The following is a 12,338-nucleotide window of genomic DNA, read 5'->3' on the forward strand; positions in this document are numbered from 1 at the left end:
AGCCAAATCGGTCCAGCCGTTCTCGAGTTTTAGCGAGACTAACGAACAGCAATTCATTTATATATATAGATAGATTGCGTAACTAAGGAGTGAAGTAATTATATATTCAGAGAACCGAAAAATGCCACTCTTCTCTCAGAAACCTATTCTTATTTCGTGCGTGATCGTCCCGTGGGGTGACAGACAGGGTGGGTATCCAAACGATTTGAGTATTCTTTAGTGTTAATTCCGCCAATACTTGTCTTTAAACAATTCGACACGTGTTTCGCCTCTACACGAGGCATCGAGGTACGAGTCTGAATCAAATAAGCCGGAAATCGCTCTTTTATACCCTCGTCCCATGAAATGTCGCGCTGTGATTGGTCGGCTGTTGTGACCTGTTACCCCCGGAAGAGATACGTGACAATGGTGAAGGGACCAAATTTGCCTGTTCATTCAACAATGTAAACATGTTATTTTTGTGTTTTATTATTTCTAATTGCTCTAACACTGAATGTGTTACAGCTGAATGAGCTGTCGCTTGAATGTAATTTGATAATTATGGATTTCCGCAAAGTAACGCCTATTTCAATAACTTTTAGACAGGGTGGGCGCGTGGCTCTTCCCCGCAACACCACGCGCTACCCTCTGACATCTTTAGTACCACGACCACGCTATCGTCAGTCACAACGTGGGACGGTCGCGCACGTAGTAGTCGTACTATAATTCCAAATGGATCGATTAAAAAATGTATTATAATTCCAGATGCCAACATAGCCGTTCACATTGTAGCTGAAACTATTTATGGTGCGAGACATGGATTGGAAACATTTACTCAATTAGTGACCTCTGATAAATCAGACTTTTCTGCACAATCAAGTTGCGGCTTGCGCCTGGTGTCTGGTGCTAAGATCAGGGACAAGCCCGTGTACCCTCACAGAGGCCTGATGCTCGATACAGCCAGAAACTTCATTCCCATGGACGATATCAAGCGAATGATTGACGGCATGGCTGCGACGAAGTTGAATGTGTTTCATTGGCATGTGACCGACTCTCAGAGCTTTCCGTTTGAATCTACAAGAGTACCGCAGTTTACTAGGTTTGTTACGAGTATTTATTAGAATAACTTAAATTCAAATTAAATTTTGTAGTGACATCGACACTGCACAGGATGCTGGTTAGATTATGGGTACCACAACGGCGCCTATTTCTGCCGTGAAGCAGTAATATATAAACATTACTGTGTTTCGGTGTGAAGGACGCCGTAACTAGTGAAATTACTGGGCCAATGAGACTTGACATCTTATGTCTCAAGGTGAGGAGCGCAGTTTTAGTGCCGCTCAGAATTATTGGGCTTTTCGAGAATCCTGAGCGATTACTATCAGCTGAACGTACCGCTCTTCTCGTCCCGTATTTATATTAAAAAACCCCAAATTTAACAACCTGACGTTAGTTGGTCAACAATACCATTTGTATCATACTTCAGCTACAATAAGCCTCTCGTAATTCATATGTCGACATTTCGTTTTCTTCGTTCAGAAGTCTGCTCAGAGATGTTGTTGTTAGACAACGAACATAAATTGGGAACAGAAGGTTATGGAAAAAGAGGAAAAACGTATCATACTATCTAGGGGAAGTGATACTCTCCCACTTAAGTGGCTTTAAAGCCGACTTGAAGTAAGTTTAGTGTTCTATCAGGTATTCTGTGTACTCTGTGTCTCTGATATTACAGGTGTTCATAAGTGGCTAGTTTTAACTCTGCATCTAGAGATTCACTTGCCCCTTATATGGAAAAAAAATCAATGATGTTACTTAGTTTATAATCCATTAAACGTTATAGATACGGCGCGTATTCGTCATACGAGATATATACAACAGAAGAAGTGCGAGACTTGATAAGTTACGCTCAAGTCCGCGGCGTTAAGGTTGTTATAGAGATTGATGCACCGGCGCATGCGGGCAACGGATGGCAGTGGGGAAAGGTAAATAAATATCTTGCTATTATAAACTGTGCAATGATATGACAAGAATAAACATTGAATATTATCCTAAAGAACATGACCCTGGAGTGCCAGAAAGAATAGGGACAGTGGTCCATGTGAATTGAATGTGAAACAAACAAAAATATTTTAAACAATGTTAAGAATGTGCATAAAAGTATGGCATCATATTGTCTGCATTAAAACTCTGCGTATATAAGGAAAGGATATCTAATAGTACATGTAGTATGAGGCTGATTTTTCGTTCATTTGTGTTTTCCCGCGCTTTGAATACAACGCCACGCAATGATAAAGTGTTAATTGAAAAACTGTCCAAATAACAGCATATCCAAACTTAAAAAGGATGGAGTGTTGTATTTCAGATAAGTGCCGCTTTAAATTAACAAAATTGTGTAACTAACTTGACGTTTTTAATCATTTTGCTAAACAATTACATTTCAGTTGCCATAACAAAATGTTCTTGCCTCGTGTTCGTTTACGTCTAGTGCTTGACGTAGTGTTACTACTTCTAATCGGCCTGTACAATAGACTTTGAACATTACTTCCACGAAATAAGGTGTTCCATTGAATGATTGTTTTAATGTTATCTGCATATGTTAATGTATGCGTATATACAACGCTGCTCGGACGTTATAATAGGCGATTCGGAATCTAAAATATATTATTGAGCGTGTTTGAGAGTCTAGTTGGTTATTGTACGTTAATGTATTTAGCTCAATAGCAAAGACCTTTATCAAATGACTGGACTTTATCGTATGCCATTTTATCTGGCACACATCCTGGCACTTGTTTTACATCGTTAAATAGACTGCTTACAATTATTTAATTTTGTAAAACATATTAAAATGTTCTTCGTTTGCAGCTATTCTTCTCTAAAACAACATTCACTAGATCAAATTAAAGCAAACGCGATGTGCTTATAAAGAGATCTAACTATCTAATTTTCGCATAAAATTAATAATATTTAGGTATAAATAACATATAAAAAAGAAAAACCATTTATTTTATGTTTTAAAAGGGCCCTTCCTGTTCTTGTTACATCCAACGCATAACGCCTGTTGACAACAAGCAAGAGAAAGAGATTACATTAAACGAAAAATTGTGTGAAGAAATTGCCTAGAAACTACATGATTTTGAGTAATCCTTACAAATTTGTAAAATAGATGTTGTTTTATAGTATGTCCAGAACATGTGCGAGGTATCTATAGTTAAGCAGCTAAAGTTCAGGTAAAATTTGTGCAAAAAAACAGGTATTTAGAGGGTTATATATCAGTATAATTTTAATTTTTTTTCTTGAAACCTAAGAAAATTGCGTTAAAACGCCATAATCACGTACGAGCGTTTGTATGAAAAATATAAAGGGTTGGCCGCCCTTAATTACTCTTAAAAAATTAACTGGGCCATCGCGCTCCCTTAGTCGACTCGAGCCAACTTCACCCGAACGAGGATAACATAGCCAAGGGTGACAGCTTAGTGTTATTAGATATCCACAAAATCAGTGCTAACAGACACTAAAAAGTGCCGTATGCAGACTGACGACTGCCTGCTAAAGACACGTAGACGTTTCTCGTGTCCCGTGTCCCGATTTCATCCTGCTGTAATATGTAATCTGCCAAGCTACCATCCTTGTTGTGTCCCTCGGGGTTTATGTTACAATAATGATTTTATCTATAATAAATACTTGAATTCCAGGAGTATGGTTTTGGTGATCTGGCGGTATGTGTGAACTCGAAGACGTGGCGGTCACAGTGCATACAGCCTCCCTGCGGTCAGTTGAACCCTGCCAATCATCACATGTACAGGATACTGCAGGAACTATACCGGGATATTGCGGAGACACTGCCCAAACCCTCGCTCTTTCATATGGGAGGGGATGAGGTAATTATTATATATTTGTTTTACACGATTGCTACATTTTAAATGTCAATGATAGACTTGTTCAACATGATCACTCCATTTTCAATGTCAGTGATAGATTTGTTCAACATAATCACTAAATTTTCAATGTCAGTGATAGATTTGTTCAACACGATCACTCCATTTCCAATACCAATGTATTTGTTTTACACCACCACTCCATATTCAATGTCGATGATAGATTTGTTTGAGAAGATCACTCCATTTTCAATGTCAATGATAAATTTGTTCAACATAATTACTCCATTTTCAATGTCATTGATAAATTTGTGCAACAAGATCGCTCCTTTTTCAATGTCAATGATAGATTTATTTTACACGATCACTCCATTTTCAATGTCAATGATAGATTTATTTTACACGATCACTCCATTTTCAATGTCAGTGATAGATTTGTTCAACATAATCACTAAATTTTCAATGTCAGTGATAGATTTGTTCAACACGATCACTCCATTTCCAATACCAATGTATTTGTTTTACACCACCACTCCATATTCAATGTCGATGATAGATTTGTTTGAGAAGATCACTCCATTTTCAATGTCAATGATAAATTTGTTCAACATAATTACTCCATTTTCAATGTCATTGATAAATTTGTGCAACAAGATCGCTCCTTTTTCAATGTCAATGATAGATTTATTTTACACGATCACTCCATTTTCAATGTCAATGATAGATTTATTTTACACGATCACTCCATTTTCAATGTCAGTGATAGATTTGTTCAACATAATCACTAAATTTTCAATGTCAGTGATAGATTTGTTCAACACGATCACTCCATTTCCAATACCAATGTATTTGTTTTACACCACCACTCCATATTCAATGTCGATGATAGATTTGTTTGAGAAGATCACTCCATTTTCAATGTCAATGATAAATTTGTTCAACATAATCACTCCATTTTCAATGTCATTGATAAATTTGTGCAACAAGATCGCTCCTTTTTCAATGTCAATGATAGATTTATTTTACACGATCACTCCATTTTCAATGTCAATGATAGATTTATTTTACACGATCACTCCATTTTCAATGTCAATGATAGATTTATTTTACACGATCACTCCATTTTCAATGTCAATGATAGATTTATTTTACACGATCACTCCTTTTTCAATGTCAATGATACATTTATTTTACACGATCACTCCATTTTCAATGTCAATGATAGATTTATTTTACACGATCACTCCATTTTCAATGTCAATGATAGATTTATTTTACACGATCACTCCATTTTCAATGTCAATGATAGATTTATTTTACACGATCACTCCATTTTCAATGTCAATGATAGATTTATTTTACACGATCACTCCATTTTCAATGTCAATGATAGATTTATTTTACACGATCACTCCATTTTCAATGTCAATGATAGATTTATTTTACACGATCACTCCATTTTCAATGTCGATGATAGATTTATTTTACACGATCACTCCATTTTCAATGTCAATGATAGATTAATTTACACGATCACTCCATTTTCAATGTCAATGATAGATTTATTTTACACGATCACTCCATTTTCAATGTCAATGATAGATTTATTTAACACGATCACTCCATTTTCAATGTCAATGATACATTTATTTTACACGATCACTCCATTTTCAATGTCAATGATACATTTATTTTACACGATCACTCCATTTTCAATGTCAATGATAGATTTATTTTACACGATCACTCCATTTTTAATGTCAATGATATGTTTGTTTTAGACGATCACTCAATTTTAAATACCAATTTGTTTGTTCCACGCGATCATTCCATTTCCAATGTCTATGTGTGAATCGATTATATCTACTCAACGAACTCATTCTATATTTTTCAGGTGTTCCTAAGCTGTTGGAACTCATCTCAAGAAATAGTTAGCTACATGAAGGACAAAGGCTACGACACCAACGTAGAAGGATTCATGAAGCTCTGGGGCGAGTTTCATAAGAAAGCACTCCAGATTTGGGACGAGGAACTATTGCATACGAGACAGCCTGAACAGCCAGTTATGTTGTGGTCATCAGAACTCACACAGCCAAACGTAATACAAAAGTACTTGAGCAAAGATAGGTGAGTGAACTTTGTATCAATATTTAATAATATCATAAAAAATGATAGTATGACGTAGGCAAAGTTAGTAAAAATGTATAAATGGAACGATTATTAGCAAAAACTGTTCTTATTTATAAAGCATAGATTATAATATTCAAAGATTATAGAGTTCATATATTTGGGTAGCATGTTTACAAGAGACGAAAAATGAAGGAGATATTGAAAGGAGAGTGACTGCGGGAAACTGTGTGAATGGAGCGCTGCATGCCTTTATGAACGGCCAGACTGAGCCAAAAGAGGCAAGAATGGCTGCCTATAATCGCGTGCTTGTCGCCACGTTAATGTACGGAAGTGATAGACGGTTTGGTATGCCAGAAGAAGCATAAAAGCAGAAGTAACGCAATTGATATGCGATCACTGCGTAGTATGTGTGGGATGAGACTGATTGATAGAATTCCGAATGCGGTAATACGAATGCGCTGTTCTCTGAAAGAAAATGTTGTGACAAGGACTGAGAAAGAAATGCTGAAATGGTTTGGACACGTGGAGCGATTGAGTGAGGAAAGAATGACTTATCAAATATATAAAGTAAGGGTGTGGGCAAGTTGGTCGCGGGACACCTCGTAGAACATTCTTCGACCAAATTGGGGACGTTTTGAGAAAAGAACAGGTCCGAAGTACGCGCAACCAGCGAGCATGTATAAAAAGAGTAATAAATGTAGAGGAAGCGTGTGAGGTTTGTAAGCATAGAAGCAAGTGGCGTTCTGTTGTCTCTGCCTATCCCGACGGGAACAAGGCGTGAATCGGTATGTGTGTTATAAAAGTTTTTATGTAATATAAGAGGCTTATATAAGAGTATTTTTTAAATAAATTAATAAACAAAACATTTTGGCGATAAATAGGTGACACAAGTGCGGTGAGGGGCAGAGGATGATTGCCGGCGATCACTATGCGAGTGCCGGTAGAGCAGTCAGGGTTACCACTTCTATAATAATAAAAATAATTGTTCCAATCTGCCTGTTAATATATTATAAATTATTTATAAAAGATAAATCTAAACAAGTGAAAAGTGTCTTATCATTTTTGTAATAGAAACTATATGGAGACTTGCGGGGAAAAAACACATAATAGGTAAAAGATTTGGCAAAAATAGTTAGGGAAGGGAATTATAACCCTAATACAAACGTAGTGTTGCTACCCGTGAAAGTATCTGTACGGTGTTATGGTTGCCGTACAGATTGATTAATAAATGGTTCATAGATTAATCAAGACTTAAGAACAATTGAACTAAGTCTTGACAATGAATGTGAACAGAGCGCAACGTGATGTGCGATGTTTGACTCGTACAGTATCACATATATAAAATCTTTTCAATTTCAGATACGTGATTGAGGTTTGGGAGCCGCTGTCGAGTTCCCTCCTCTCCCAGCTTCTTCGTCTGGGCTACAGAACCGTGTCAGTACCGAAGGATATCTGGTACCTGGACCATGGCTTCTGGGGCGTGACCAAGTACTCCAATTGGAGACGGATGTACTCCCACACGCTACCCGTGGAAGCAAATATATTGGGAGGGGAAGTTGCTATGTGGAGCGAATATGTCGACGCGCAAGGACTAGGTGAGTAGGAAGTTATCCATCTGAATCACTCACCAATCTAATTTGTAATGTATTGTGAGATACACTGTATTTTAATAAAAAAAATCCATTGTGATTCATGTGGCCAAGTGATTCTATTTATTTTAAAACATAAAATATTTATAATATTAATATGGTCACTATAAGATGTTGCTGGGTTAGTAGTTGCAGATGTAAAATTTTACTGAATGAAGACTTTATTCGAATTATAACATTTGATGAAAAATTTTATTCAGAAAAATCAATAGCTGACATTTCCCTAAGGACATACGACTGACATTATCATATTCGATTCCCAGTTCAATGAGGCAACTATTTAAAAACCTATCAACGCAGTTTAAATTGTTTTTGAATTTTTTTAACGAAAATAAGGGACGAGACGAGCAGGACGTTCAGCTGATGGTAATTGATACGCCCTGCCCATTACAATGCAGTGCCGCTCAGGATTCTTACAAAAACCCAAAAATTCTGAGCGGCACTACATTTGCACTCGTCACCTTGAGACATGAGATATCAAGTCTTATTTGCCCAGTAATTTCACTAGCTACGGCGCCCTTCAGACCGAATCACAAAAATGTTTACAGTTTACACATTAGTGCGTTAGTGCTTAAAATAAAGTCTTTCGTTAAAATATTACATCTACAATATTTAAGGTACTTGCCGTCCATAACCGTGAGATGCCAGTTGATACATGATTGGATTTTGGGTAAAAACTTATCCGGATTATAATGATATTGATACCAGATACCCGCATATGGCCTCGCGCTGCCGCTGTGGCAGAGAGGCTGTGGTCAAACCCGAGTGCTAGCGCCAGTGTGGCGGAGCCCCGTCTTCATCGTTTAAGGTCCCGGCTCGGATCCCGAGGGATCCGCTGTGACGTTCTGTCTCCTGCCTGGTGCGCCCAACACGACGCCAGATGCTTATGAGTCAACTTCTAACCTGCCTAGTCACGATAAATATCTGATATACTCTTAGATCATATATACGTCTAGATAGACATGTCATGATGATATGACAGCTGTGAAAAAATCGAAAAAAAATAAGATTAAAGTTAACGTCTATTTAGAGCAATGCACGCACACTAACAAAAAATGTTATGCAAATCGCAGGTGTAAGACGTGCTGGCTTGTCTTTTTTTTCGGTTATCTAGCGGTAAGAGACTAACGGCCGTTCCCAATATACTATCTACAGATAGAGATAAATTATTACCCTCTACTGTCAGTAATTATCTGTCAATAATCTGAAGCTGTCCCAATATACCCGATAAGTCATTTTTATCGCCTTATATTGGGACGCGTGAATTGCAATTTCCATACAAAGTTCTATCGCTGGTAAGCTATACGTCGTCCCATTGGCAGACAGCGTGTACGGGTAAGGTGAGTTACCGCCGATAAGTTTATTGGGACAGAAAAGTCAACGATAGTTACGATTTTTATTTCAAGTAAGAGATAGACTGAATATTGGGAACGGCTGTAACTAGACTTATAAATTTTCTAAGGCTATACTCTAATATATGTATTAAGTATTTACGCATAAAGAATGGGATAAGAATTGTCCACGAACTTTTATTATATTATATCGAAAATTTTGATATATCAATGTATGCGGAAGCTGACTAGTTGGTCAGCTAGTTCTGTTTACAACTTTAAATACAGTTGCAATACATTCGTTTACCTTTTCTATCTTACTTGATCTCCGTTAAAAATCTTCTTCTGTCTCTTGTAAGTGTATGGTCTTCATGGAAAACTTTTCGTGGTGTAGATACGAGAGCAAACTTATGAATAAGAGATGTAAAAAAAAATATTAAAGTAGGCGTTACTTTGCGGAAATCCATAATTATCCAAATGTTTAGACTTTTCTTGAGTGTTAATTCCTTAAAAGAAATGTTGAGTCGCCAAACTGTGGCACGAGACTGAGTTAACTTGAGTCTCGTGCCAGAACTTGGCAAGTCTACATCCCCTGAGGATGCCTCGTGTAGAAATGAAACACGTGTCGAATTGATTGAAGACAAATATTGCCGGAATTAACATTCAAGAAAACTCAAAACATTAAGATAATAAGCGATGTAAGTATATACTATCAATTTTGCAGTTTGAAAATAAATAATTTTGAGACTGATTATAAAGACTATAATAATTAAGACATAACATTTTGATCGTCTCATAATAATCAATCTTATTTATGCATTAGTATTAGATGTGTATTCTTTAACTTTTATATTTGTTTCTGCAAACAGGACAGTGTAATAATATTACCAAGTACAATGAAAAGTTACCATTCTTAGACTGCGTTGCATCAATTAACTTTAGCAATAACAAATATGTAAAAGTACTTATTAAGCAGAAAATGTGTTGCACCATATGACAATTTTTAGATGACGTCATAACTTTAACTGTAACCGTCCAATCTTAGCCGCTTAAAGTTATTGTTCATATTAAATAGCTAAATAGCGACTTGTCAAATTTCAAATAAATATTTGATATTGACTTGATATTTCACTTTTTAACTTTAACTATGCCAAGGAATACGATGGTGCAACACATTCCGCAGTCTATGTTAAAGTCTGTGTTACTGTTAATGTTAAATTTGACTTTAACTTTAACTACAACAGCTAATTTACCGCCTTAGAGGTGGGGACATCATTGTGGAGTTTCGAAACAAAAATATGCAAATGCATATAAATATTTTGTAACAGTGCATAAGGATTAAACATTTATGACCATTTTTAAATATAAACCTTCCCAAATCTTTTCTCCTTGATTTTTAACCCCAGTACAAAATTATTTACAAATAAGACGAGTGTGATCATTAACTGTGTCTCTCTGTTTTGATATTTTTGTGCTAGAGTTCTTCAAAAAAGTGCTAAAAACGGCTTAATCAAGTAGGTCACAAATAGAGGCCTAGTATATAAATCTGACAACAAAGAGAAATAATCAAAATAGGCTGACACAGAATAGGTATCCTTTCCATTAAGATACCAAAAGTTCAGAACGAAACTTGTATTGGATGAATCCCGCTTTAGGGTGAGTATTGAATAGCACATAAGTCTTATTTTATTGTAACTTAGCTGTAGAACATTCGCCATTGTTAATTGTTTGAGAAATAAAATAGAAATCGCTTAAATTATAGTTATCTATGCAAACTTTTTAGTGACCACAACGTTTTTGTTAAATAATTAGATTAGTAATGTTTTAATTTATTATCCTAATAATAATATGTAAACTTCGTTCTGCTTTGCCATGTCGACAATCTCGCCGATATGCACCAAGTAGGTTTTAAATTTTTTCTCGCAATTTTTAACCGGAGCTGTCCTTATCTTACTAATAATTGTATCGCCCGCGTTAGCGAGACGGTATGTTGTGTTAAACTTCTTAAATCTGAAAGTCTGATAATGTTTTCTTATAATTGTTATAATATTATTATAACAAATAGCTATTATAAGTCTCCATAGAGAAGCTCTCCAAAGCAATGCCATTATTTGTGTTGTTATAGAAACGGAAGTTTACTGCAGCGCTGAAACAGTAATGTGTCGTCCAATCAGGCGCTAGACCGCTTTTACGTTTAGTATTGTTAAATTGAATAATTTTAGTAACCTTTACTAAAATTATTCAATTTAGTATCTAAATTTTGTATAAAGAAAAGAAAATCAGTAAAATAAATGCCCATTTACAGTGTAGCCACATGATCAACACAAATATTGTAGTGTTTATAATCCTAGTCAGTCCGCGCCTTAACATAGACTGTGTGAGCTGGAGACAGTTGACCACAACTCGTGCTGCAAATAATTAAGTCGACTTCTCGTCTCTAGTAACGTAGTGTAATTACCTCAATGTATTATCAGAAAATCAATTTACGTTGTTGAAATTATATTCAATGATAATCCTAAGTACTTATCTATACTAATATATAAAGCTGCAGTGTTTGTTTGTTTGTTTGTTTGAACGCGCTAATCTCTGGTACTACTGGTCCGATTTGAATGATTCTTTCAGTGTTGGGTAGTCCATTTATCGAGGAAGGCTATAGGCTTTCTGTTTTTTTTCAAAATTAGGGATCCGTAATAAAATTGCTATTTTGTAACACAAGGTGTAAAATCGAGAACCTATTTTTGCGTGCGCTGCAAAAACTATTGACAATAGAACAAAATGATGTACAGGCTATAATATAGGCAATATTTTATTACTTATAAAACTATCGCGTGAATTATACTTTATATGGCAAAACAACGTTTGCTGGGTCAGCTAGTATAATGTATAAATATGTATTTAATATGTTTATATATAATTGTATAGAATAGAATTGTAAAAACTCAGATGTAAATATTATATTTTATTATTACTTTGTGATACTGTAATTGTTAATATTGTAAGTTAAATAAAAGAACAGAAATCATTTTAGTGTTATTTATTTGCTACATCGAAGTCTACTAAATTACATCAAAATACTTATAGTCCTTAAGTTACTGTATATTGACTGTTTTTTTTTAATCTACTAGGGTAATTGCTTTATTAGTCTAAATATTAATAGGGCCAAAAGGATTATAATCACATTTAAAATGAGTTGCGTATTTAACGCAACTTTCTATTTTATACAGACGTCCTGTTTTTGCCACACGATAGTATAGAGTGAAGTGTCTGCCACTATTCTTTTTTTTTTCGCTCATTTTCAGAATATCTATCAATGCTGTACACGTTTTTTCTCTTACATTGAGCAAGGATGCTTTCATTTCGCAAAAGCCAAAAAA

The 12,338-nt window shown here is 35.5% G+C and overlaps 1 protein-coding gene across 4 annotated transcripts in view; it reads left to right on the top strand.

Moving 5' to 3' along the window:
* Positions 1-12,338, top strand: part of LOC126972445 (chitooligosaccharidolytic beta-N-acetylglucosaminidase) — a 561,898-nt gene that overhangs the window by 33,377 nt on the left and 516,183 nt on the right. For 3 of the 4 annotated variants that reach the window (XR_007731139.1, XR_007731141.1, XR_007731140.1), the window contains exons 5-10: positions 745-1,078; positions 1,820-1,961; positions 3,672-3,857; positions 5,749-5,981; positions 7,344-7,579; positions 8,342-8,973. Coding sequence is in view for 1 of the 4 variants with exons in the window: in XM_050819216.1 (XP_050675173.1) it covers positions 745-1,078; positions 1,820-1,961; positions 3,672-3,857; positions 5,749-5,981; positions 7,344-7,579; positions 8,342-8,523 (1,313 nt within the window). In the remaining 3 variants the exon portion in view is untranslated. Of the gene's footprint in view, positions 1-744; positions 1,079-1,819; positions 1,962-3,671; positions 3,858-5,748; positions 5,982-7,343; positions 7,580-8,341; positions 10,346-12,338 lie in introns of those variants that run through there. The other variant, XM_050819216.1, reaches the window with a different exon arrangement.

Source organism: Leptidea sinapis, chromosome 26 (genome assembly GCF_905404315.1).
Source record: "Leptidea sinapis chromosome 26, ilLepSina1.1, whole genome shotgun sequence".
Classification (NCBI taxonomy): Eukaryota; Metazoa; Arthropoda; class Insecta; order Lepidoptera; family Pieridae; genus Leptidea; species Leptidea sinapis.